Source organism: Cottoperca gobio, unplaced genomic scaffold (assembly GCF_900634415.1).
Source record: "Cottoperca gobio unplaced genomic scaffold, fCotGob3.1 fCotGob3_357arrow_ctg1, whole genome shotgun sequence".
NCBI classification, from domain to species: Eukaryota; Metazoa; Chordata; class Actinopteri; order Perciformes; family Bovichtidae; genus Cottoperca; species Cottoperca gobio.
In genome coordinates this window covers 63,742-75,149 of record NW_021166955.1, presented here as the reverse complement: position 1 = coordinate 75,149, position 11,408 = coordinate 63,742, and the positions used below count along the sequence as shown (strand labels likewise).

General features: G+C 43.3%; 1 protein-coding gene across 1 annotated transcript; it reads left to right on the top strand.

The window, feature by feature from the left end:
- Positions 1-5,233: 5,233 nt before the first annotated feature.
- LOC115005732 (mitochondrial ubiquitin ligase activator of NFKB 1-like) lies at positions 5,234-6,842 on the top strand. The gene is given in 4 exon segments (XM_029427683.1): positions 5,234-5,390; positions 5,472-5,567; positions 5,570-5,591; positions 5,998-6,842. Coding segments are annotated over 4 exon segments (918 nt in total). The 5' UTR covers positions 5,234-5,320; the 3' UTR covers positions 6,728-6,842.
- The last annotated feature ends 4,566 nt before the right edge of the window (positions 6,843-11,408 follow it).

Genomic DNA, 11,408 nt, shown 5'->3' with positions numbered 1-11,408 from the left:
GGATACAGGAGCCCCCCCCCCCCAACAGAGGATACAGGAGACTCCTGAGACCTGCGCCCCCACACACACACACAGAAAATACAGGAGCCCCCCCCCCCATATAATCATACGTAGCTTCTATTTGATCTACTTAATAATAATTACAATAAACCTGCTGAAATACTGTAAGAGCAAACGATAGAAAATAAAGACAAAGGAAGAATAAACCAGAGGCAGAGCGACAGTTATTTAATGCTGAATAAATGATAAATAATAATAAAGTTAAAAAGTCTTTCTGTTTGATGGTTTGAGTTTAAAAAGCAGCAGCGGAGAATCTAAGCGGCTGGAAGGATAATTAACCTTTAACATCAACGACACACAGGGATATTTGTTTTCTCAGAGTCAGTTGAGCAGAAGATTGAAGCAGCAGCTGGTTAGTTTAGCTGAGCATAAATACAGAAACACATAGAACAGCTAGCATTGCTCTGTACAAAGCTAACAACATCTGCACCGCTAAACTCACTAATTTACATGTTATCTCTAGTTTATTAATCCAAAAATAATATGGGCTAATAACAGGCTAATAATAGGTTAATATTAGGCTGATGATAGGCTAATATTAGGCTGATGATAGGCTAATATTAGGCTGATGATAGGCTAATGATTGGCTAATATTAGGCTGATGATAGGCTAATGATTGGCTAATATTAGGCTGATGATAGGCTGATGATAGGCTAATATTAGGCTGATGATAGGCTAATATTAGGCTGATGATCGGCTAATATTAGGCTAATGATAGGCTAATATTAGGCTGATGATAGGCTAATGATAGGCTAATATTAGGCTGATGATAGGCTAATATTAGGCTAATGATAGGCTAATGATAGGCTAATATTAGGCTGATGATAGGCTAATGATAGGCTAATATTAGGCTGATGATAGGCTAATATTAGGCTGATGATAGGCTAATGATAGGCTAATATTAGGCTGATGATAGGCTAATGATAGGCTAATATTAGGCTGATGATAGGCTAATATTAGGCTGATGATAGGCTAATGATAGGCTAATATTAGGCTGATGATAGGCTAATGATAGGCTAATATTAGGCTGATGATAGGCTAGGTTATATTCACTGGAATCACACCGTCAAACCACGGTAAGTTTGAACACTTTGTGTTTCCGTACGATCACCAGCTGTGCGGCTCAGCGAGCTGCAGAGCTGCTGCCAGCCGGGTTTGATTTCTTATTTGCTTTCTTGCCAGAGTTTAATGATTTAATGATCAGGGTTTCATGGTGTTCACTTTTAAAGGCTTGAAGAACTCAATATGAGGCGCGTTCCACATGCAGGGCTGCGCATGAATCATCCTGCAGACACAAAGGAAATGCTAAATATTCCAAACGGGATTTATAGAAGAAAGACTTTTGTCCAAATGATCCAAAACTTCTGATCTTGAAAGTTTGAGTCTATGAAAGTGAAACAGACGGTTCTGAATATTCCCAACAATCTCAGCAAAGCTTTTCGATGTTTCTAGAAACTTTGCTGCCAAGATGTTCGTGGAGGAGAGTTCTTTACATCCACTGATTTAAATCTGAACTATAAATATGAAACGCAGAGAAGCCTAAGTTGTTTTGATCAGAAGTCCCTTGTGTCTCATCAGGTAAAGAGAAGTAACAAATTCACTGGCCATAAAATTATATCTGTTTTTGCAGTTAGTTACAAAAGCCGTCTTCATCCATATTTATATTACTTATTATATTTCTAACGAGTTCTTCCTGCCCGTCGGCCGCCATGTTTTTTTACACTAAAGTCACATTTGATCTTGTGAGATTTGCAGTTTTAGGAGCCGGAACTGTTAAATGTATTATTACAAGTTATTTTCCCTCACGTCAGCTCTTTGCTTGCAGGTGTAATTCATTGCTGCCGAGTGTTTCTCAGGTATAACGGATCCAGGAGAGTGAGTGTGTCTGGACGTGTCCGGATTGTCCTCCGTCATGCTTCACCACGACAGCACCAAGATGTTTCCTCCCTACCAGAGAGCTGTCGCCTCCCTCTGCTGTCACTATTTCAGTCCGTCTGAAATGTGAAAGTGTGTCTGGCCAGAACACAGATCCATGTGACACAAAGGTAGGCTTCAGATTTGGGCTTGCACAGTGACTAATGTCGAATCTGAGCCCGCAGGACGTTTCTGTTCTGCTGCCTGCATCGGCTGAAAACAAGAAAAACTTCTCGTCTTGCCAAATCGTTCACATGTCGGATGATTATATCACACACTTCAGAACCAGAGATGTGCAGCTCATCCTGGTTCTGGTCTATATATATATATAGATATGTATATATGTATAGATGTAATATATTATATATATATATATATATATATATACTATTACACATAATATAATATATACATAATTACATATATATATAATCTAAGATCCATACACATCATATATGCAATGATATACATATATATATATAGTATACATACACATACATATATGCATATATATATATATATATATATATATATATTATTATATATATGCATATATATATATTATTATATATATATATATATTATTATATGTATGTGTATGTATATACGTATATTTCTGAATTTTCATTGTTGCCTGTTGAACAACTGAAGACATTCTGCACATGATGCAACGAGGATGTGAAAATAAGAAATATATAAAGAAACGCAGGCGTCACCTGTCAGAGAGGATCCATCAAACAAAGGTTCATGAATCTGACTCTCGTCCTGTCTGACTGCAGATTCTTTTCTTTTTGTGACTATGTGTTTAAACAGGATATTGAGGAGCTGCAGAGAGCTGCATCAGTGTGCAGCCTGCAGGGCACAGAGTTCACCGGCTCCTCCTGTGTTTATGGGATGTAATCTGTGTTCATGTCACCGCAGCGCTGACTTCATGTCACAAGAAGAAGAATGAAACGATGAGGAGACAAATGAAGACGGAACAACAAAGACACGAAGATGCAAAATAATCTCATGAGAAGTTTGATATTTCAAACATGTTACACATTCAACACTAAATAATCTCTAGTGGCTTTACAGAAAATATTATTGTTTTAATGCTTTAAGGGATTTTTAAGATTTGCTGCTTTTTTATTTAATCATTTCAAATGGATTCTTTATATTTTGAGGTTTTGGCTCCAGGTAATTGTGAAACAATGGATTCATGTGCAAATAAAAGATAAATCAAAACAAAGCAGGAGTGGTATTTCTATAAACAATTAATGCAGACTTTATTATCCTCACTGTCTTCACTCAGTCTGCACCGCCCCCTGCAGGCCTGGAGGAGCATTACACTTCAGGAGCTTTATTATCCCCAGTCTGCACCGCCCCCTGCAGGCCTGGAGGAGCATTACACTTCAGGAGCTTTATTATCCCCAGTCTGCACCGCCCCCTGCAGGCCGGGAGGAGCATTACACTTCAGGAGCTTTATTATCCCCAGTATGCACCGCCCCCTGCAGGCCGGGAGGAGCATTACACTTCAGGAGCTTTATTATCCTCAGTCTGCACCGCCCCCTGCAGGCCGGGAGGAGCATTACACTTCAGGAGCTTTATTATCCCCAGTATGCACCGCCCCCTGCAGGCCGGGAGGAGCATTACACTTCAGGAGCTTTTATTTTGAAGTGTGGAGCTGTGTTGACAGTGGGGGGGCCGAGAGTGAATACAGGTTAGAAACAGCGGGTTTTAACGCGGTTCTTACAGGATAATACTGATTAAATGTTCTGTAACATGACGGATATGATTTCTCTCAGCCAGACTGTTAAACTGGGTTCATTTATGTGTTGCGTCGCTAGCTAGTGCACAGCTAACGTAGCTAGCTAACAATAAGGAAGTTAAAGCTACGTTTAGCTTTCGTTTATAACGAAGGGTCATAACTACACTAACGTGGTGGTTTAATTAACGTCAGTTTAATGTGCTAACTTCAGATTTATTGCAGTTAAATGACCCTTTGCCTCACGATGTTGTCATCCCTGAAGAAAACTGGTTTAATGTTTTATTTATTTTATTTTCGGGGATGTAAGAAACATTTCTATCTTTATATTTCTTTCTCAATTGTATTTGTATTTTTGTTATAACATGTTCCTTGTGGGCATCAATCCTTTCCACTACAAGAAAATTATAAGGCAACATTTTAGTCAAAATAAATAATTAATTTTCTTTTATTTCTCATTTGATGAATATTGGAAATAATTTAAAAAACAATGGGGAAAAGGCGGCGCAGGGCAGACTCGAAAGGAGGGGGTGGCGGAAAGAAAGAAAAAGCAGAGGGCGGGAAAAGAAAAGAACAGCCGAAGGCACGAGGGGGGGGAGCGGGGGAGGGGAAGCACGGGGAAAGAGAAAGAGAGAGGACGAGGGAGGAGGAGGAGGAGGCAGCAGGAGGAGGAGCAGGAGGAGGAGAGAGGAGCAGGAGGAGGAGGAGCAGGAGGAGGAGCAGGAGGAGCGAGGAGGAGATGAGCAGGAGGAGCAGGCAGGAGGAGGAGGAGCAGGAGGAGGAGAGGAGGAGAGGAGCGGAGGAGGAGCAGGAGGAGCAGGAGGAGGAGTAGCAGGAGGAGGAGCAGGAGGAGCAGGAGGAAGCAGGATAAGGATGAGTAGCAGGAGAGGAGAAGGAGGAGTAGAGCAGGCGGAGATTAGTAGCATGAGCATGAGCATAGGAGGGCAGGATGTAGCAGGAGGAGGAGCATGAGGAGGAGGAGGAGCATTAGGCGGAGCATATTTATTATGATTATGATTATTTATTATTTATTATTATTATCAGTATCATAGTCATCAGTAGGAGTAGGATGAGTAGTATCATTACATCATCAGCATTATCATATTATTAGGATGATCATATCATTTCATTATAGTATTATAATATTATTATCCATTATTATTATTATTAGTTATTATTATTTCACAGACTCAAAGATTAGTTGTAACAATTATTGGCAGATTGATCTCTAAATAACTTTAATTGCAACACGAGAGTAGAAAAAGAAAGCAGAAAATGACAAATCTTAGGTATCAGTAGCTGAAAGTTGCACTGATTTGAAGTGTATATTCCCCCCCCCCCCCCCCCCCCCCCCAGCGCTGGATGCAGCAGCCTCAGGATGGACTCCGGTGGGAAACCCCTCGGCTGCACAGATGCTGCTGTTGGCCAGCAGCTCGGCTCTGACCGCCGTCTTCTACTCCGTGTACAGGAGCCGCCACTGAGACTGTGGCCCAGATTGAAGGTGCACGCGCGGCGTGAGTCCGTTAATAACAGAGTTTATTGGCTGTGAAGTTGCATTCAGTTCATCTTTAATGTCCACAGGAAGCCAAGAAAGTGTCCATGGAGCAGGATCTAAAAACCCTCCTGTCGGAAACTCCTGGGAGATGCGTCCCGTACGCCGTCATAGAAGGTGTTTTATAGAACTTATACTGGATGAGATCATAATAATAATACTAAGCATGTTATTAATAACACGTGTTGAACGCTGCAGGTGTCGTGAGGTCAGTGAAAGAAACTCTGAACAGTCAGTTTGTTGAAAACTGCAAAGGTGTGATTGAGCGTCTGACGCTGAAGGAGGAGAAGATGGTGTGAACCGCAGCACGCACCTCTGGTACGTGTGTGGGGGGGGGGGGGGGCATGTTATTGATCTTCTCTGTGAATCACTTCCTGTGTTTCTGAGGAAACTCAGAAGGTTTGTGTTCATGACGCTGTTTTTATTTATTATTGAATCTACGTGGAGGGAAGAACTAATGATCTGATCTGTTCATAGCAACATCTGTTTTTAATATGCACACACAATGCATGCTGGGTAGTTTTTAATATTCTCTGAACTCATGACGTTTTATTTGTATCTTTTAAAGAATAAAATGATAACCGTGACCTTAGTTTCGTTCATACATTTTATTTTAATGTAATTCTTTGAATGAAGCAGCTTTAACCTAAAAACACTTTTCAGTCTAAGTTATTATAAAACAAAGAGTCTCAGTGCATGTGATTAATAACTGGTGTCTGAACAGGAACAACACCGAGAAGATCATCCACCAGCGCACCAACACGGTGCCCTTCTCCCTCGCCTCTCACGACCACGCCGTCGCCGCCACAGTGCGGGTCGTGCGGCCGCTGGACGCCGCGGAGCTGGACCTGGAGACGACCTACGAGAACTTCCACCCCACCGTGCAGTCTCTGTCCAACGTCATCGGACACTTCATCAGCGGGGAGCGGCCCAAAGGCATCCACGAGAGCGAGGAGATGCTGCGTGTGGGCGACAGCGTCACGGGCGTGGGCGAGCTCGTGCTGGACAACAACCTGATCAAGCTGCAGCCGCCCAAACAAGGCTTCCGCTATTTCCTCACGCGGCTGGACTACGACTGTCTGCTCAGGAAGCAGAGCGGCAGCGTGAGGCTGTGGAGGATCCTCACCGCCGTGTTCGGCATCGCCGCCTGCTCCACGCTGCTCTTCCTCCTGTGGAAGCGCTACGCGCACCACCGGGAGAGCAGGAAGGAGCGCGGCCTGCTGCGGGAGTTCAAGGAGCAGCAGAAGAAGCGTCTGCGTGAACTGAACGTGGAGGAGAGCGGCGTGTCGCCCGGCAGCTGCGCCGTGTGCCTCGGCCGGGACCGCTCCTGCGTCTTCCTACAGTGCGGGCACGTGTGCGCCTGTGCGCCTTGTTACGACGTGTTGCCCGAGCCCAAGAGATGCCCCATCTGCAGGGCGCCCATAGAGCGGGTGGTGCCGCTCTACAACAGCTAGAGTCAGACCTTTAGATGATTCATATAAACACAGCTGTTAGAACATCGTGACAGCGTTTTACATCCGGGCTGAACATCTGCAAACATCTGGTAGATTTCTAAAAGATGTTACTGGAGGAGGGAATATCATTATTCTTATTTTCATTGAAAATAAAATGTGATCTGCAGAACACATATACACATATACACACACATATACACACACATATACACATATATATATTTATATTTTTTTTTTTATATATAAAAAAATATATATATATATACACATATATATATTTATATATTTTTTATATATATAAAAAAATATATATATATATACACATATTTTTATATATATAAATATATATATAAATATGTGTGTGTTACAGATTTGATGCACTTGTTTCCATACTGACGGATAAAGTATCTGCTGAATGTTGAATATAATAATAATATTTAGAAGTCGGACTGAAGAATGTGAAACAGAATAAAATAATCTGCTCTATGAACAAACCTGTGAAATACAGAAATAAATTCCTTTCATCTCGAGAGAGAAATTATTTCTTCACACTGACAAATGTTGAATGATGTTCGAAAAGTTTTTCAGTTCTGACGTTCTGACGACTCTGAAGTAATAATAATAATAATAATAATACATTGTTGAGCATTTGAATGATGAGTTGGAGTTTATTGATGAGTTTTGTGGGTGAACCGTAGAGGAGGCTGTTACAGGAGTCCAGACAGGAGGTGATGAAGACGTGGATGAGGGTTTCTGCAGCTGTGGAGAAGAAGGATGGACGGAGACGGGCGATGTTTTTGAGAATAAGGCCGTCTGGTGAGATGTTTGGTGTGTTTGTGGAAGGAGAAGGTTCTGGAAGTGAGGGGAGGTGGAGACTGAGGATCCGTCGATGTTGAGGGTGAGGGTGAGGTTGTGGCTGGGTTTGGGGAGCGTTTTTGGTCCAATGATGATGATTTTGGATTCATCACAGTTTAGTTTGTCAGGATACGGTGGGGAATGATGGGAGATGAGGAGCTGGATATCATCGGCAAAGCAGTGGAAATGGAGACCATGACGGCGGATTAAGTGTTGAGTCTCTAGAGATGTTCTGCTGCTAATGGCTCAAATGGAAATACACAAAGTTTATTTATTAAATCAGCCAATTACAGTTTTTAATACAATACGGTATATTACGTTTCATTATGCATACCTGTCAACCCTCCCGTTTTTCCCGGGATCATCCTGTATGTTTCCTTCGGTCCCACTGTCCTCCCGTTTAAATATTTCCTGTAATTATCCCGTATTTTTAACCTTTCAAAAATAAAAATAGGCCTAACTTAAAAAAGTGTACATGGTAAAGTGGCCTCCGGTAAAGCAGGTGGCAGTATGATGTTTAACTTTAGCTGAAAAACGTTATCCGCCAGTAAACTGGGCTGAGAGCTGTGAAGGTATGGACGGAGTCCACCAGAAAATTGTCAATGTTGAAAGGTATGACAATACGTTACATTACGGTACAATACGGCACAATACGGTATATATTACGGTTTATTACGGTACAATACGGTACATTATGGTACATTACGGTACAATACGCTACAATACGCTACAATACGGTATATATTACGGTTTATTACGGTACAATACAGTATATTACGGTTCATTACGGTACAATACGGTACATTACGGTACAATACGGTACAATACGGTATATATTACGGTTTATTACGGTACAATACGCTTTATTACGGTACAAAATGGTATATTACAGTACAATACGGTACATTATAGTACAATACGGTATATATTACGGTTTATTACGGTACAATGCTGTACATTACGGTATATATTACGGTTTATTACGGTACAATATGGTACATTACGGTACAATACGGTATATTACGGTATAATACGGTACATTATGGTACATCACGGTACAATACGGTATATATTACGGTTTATTATGGTACAATACAGTACATTACGGTACAATACGGTATATTATGGTACAATACGGTACATTATGGTACATTACAGTATATTACGGTTCATTACGGTACAATACAGTATATTACGGTTCATTACGGTACAATACGGTGTATTACGGTTCATTACGGTACAATACGGTACATTGTGGTACAGTACGGTACATTACGGTTCATTACGGTACAATACGGTACATTGTGGTACAGTACGGTACATTACTGTTCATTACGGTACGGTACTCGAACTCGTACTCGAACACCGTGGTGGACCCCGGTGGTCAGGGAAGCCGTCCGACTGAAGGAGTCCTTCCGGGTTATGTTATCCGGGAGGACTCCGGAAACAGTTGCAGGGTACCAAAGGACTAGAAGGGCGGTAGCCTCTGCCGTGTCAGAGGCAAAGCAGTGGGTGTGGGAGAAGTTCGGAGAAGCTATGGAGAAGGACTTTCGGTCGTCACCAAGGTGCTTCTGGAAAACCATCCGGCACCTCAGGAGGGGGAAGCGAGGAACCATCCAAGCTGTGTACAGCAAGGGTGGGACCCTGCTGACTTTGACTGAGAAGGTTATCGGCCGGTGGAAGGAGCACTTTGAGGAACTCCTGAATCCGACTAACACGCCCTCTATGGTTGAGGCAGAGCTGGAAGCTGATGGGGGATCATCGTCAATTTCCCTGATGGAAGTCACTGAGGTAGTCAAACAACTCCACAGTGGCAAAACTGCAGGGGTTGATGAGATCCGTCCAGAAATGCTGAAGGCTTTGGGTGTTGAGGGGCTGTCTTGGTTGACACGCCTCGTCAACATTGCGTGGAAGTCTGGGACAGTGCCTAGGGGTTGGCAGACCGGGGTGGTGGTTCCCCCATTTAAAAAGGGGGACCAGAGAGTGTGTGCCAACTACAGGGGTATCACACTTCTCAGCCTCCCTGGTAAAGTCTACTCCAAGGTACTGGAAAGGGTTCGGCCGGTAGTCAAACCTCTGATTGAAGAGGGACAATGCGGATTCCGTCCTGGTCGTGGAACAACGGACCAACTCTTCACTCTCGCAAGGATCCTGGAGGGGGCCTGGGAGTACGCCCATCCAGTCTACCTGTGTTTTGTGGATCTGGAGAAGGCGTATGACCGGGTGATACTGTGGGAGGTGCTGCGGGAGTATGGGGTGAGGGGGTCATTTTTGAGGGCCATCCATTCCCTGTACGCCCAAAGCGAGAGTTGTGTCCGGATATTACAGTCACTTTACCGCACCGTTGTGACGAAAAGAGAGCTGAGCCAGAAGGCAAAGCTCTCGATCTACCGGTCGATCTTCGTTCCTACCCTCACCTATGGTCATGAAGGCTGGGTCATGACCGAAAGAACGAGATCACGGGTACAAGCGGCCGAAATGGGTTTTCTCAGACGGGTGGCTGGCGTCTCCCTTAGAGATAGGGTGAGAAGCTCAGCCATCCGTGAGAGACTCGGAGTAGAGCCGCTGCTCCTTTACCTTGAAAGGAGCCAGTTGAGGTGGTTCGGGCATCTAGTAAGGATGCCACCTGGGTGCCTCCCTAGGGAGGTGTTCCAGGCACGTCCAGCTGGGAGGAGACCCCGGGGAAGACCCAGGACTCGATGGAGAGATGATATCTCCTCACTGGCCTGGAAACGCCTCAGGATCCCCCAGTCGGAGCTGGAGGATGTGGCCCGGAGAAGGGAAGATTGGGGTTCCTTACTGGAGCTGCTGCCCCCGCGACCCTACCCCGGATAAGCGGTAGACGATGGATGGATGGATATATACAGAGCTATTATAATGCATTACAGACATGTGAGTGGAAAATCACACTAAAGAGGGAAAAGAGAAGGATCCTTGAGGTACCCCTCGTTGTTCACAGTGGGTCAATAACGGCTATAAAACGTGTAACTTTGGTGGTAGTTGTTTTATTACATTCACCTGCAGAGCTGCTGACAGTTATAAAGACACTACAGAAGCTTCCAACAGCCTCAACAGTCACAATCATTTATAAAGGCACACACAGCAAGTGGAACTGCACAATACAACCGGTACATAAAATACAATTTATAATATTACAGCTGCACTTACTACTGCAATTACAGCACAAAATATTACTATATGACATCTACTGTATTTCAGACAGCAAAACTGCACTACTGGCTCCAATGTGGCAATTTAGTCTTTAAACATCATAACACAAACACCTGTGTTCATGCAGAAGGATTTACGCAACTCAGCGTGAGTGGAAAAAAGAATAAATACCTGAGTAAAGCAACGCCGTGATGGAATAAGAAAGAGGAACATCAACACAGAAAGACACCTTTACGCCACTCAAAAAGACAGGTACTACTGTATATTTAAGAAAAGAACTGCCCACACGGATTAAACTGCAGTGAACACATTTTCTTTACTTCACTTTAAACCTTTGCCAGGCACTTACGGTAAATGAAACGGTGAGCGTCGACCTGCACCAACTGTCAACTAATCCTTTACTAAGTTTGAGTCTAAGTTGTAATTAACTATGAGTTAATTGTTTTAACTGTCTTCAAAGACACAACAGTCTGTTAGGTCACTATCTATCGCTGCTGGAGGCGATGGCCGACTTTGCATCTGCAGTATTAATTAGTAACAGGAAGTCTCTGGCGACATTTCTGGGGGAAATTGGCAGCGTTCCATTGTTACCACTGAGGAGAACGAGACAGAGATCTTCGAGATTATTTGACTTTAAAGGAAAACTTCACCCTAC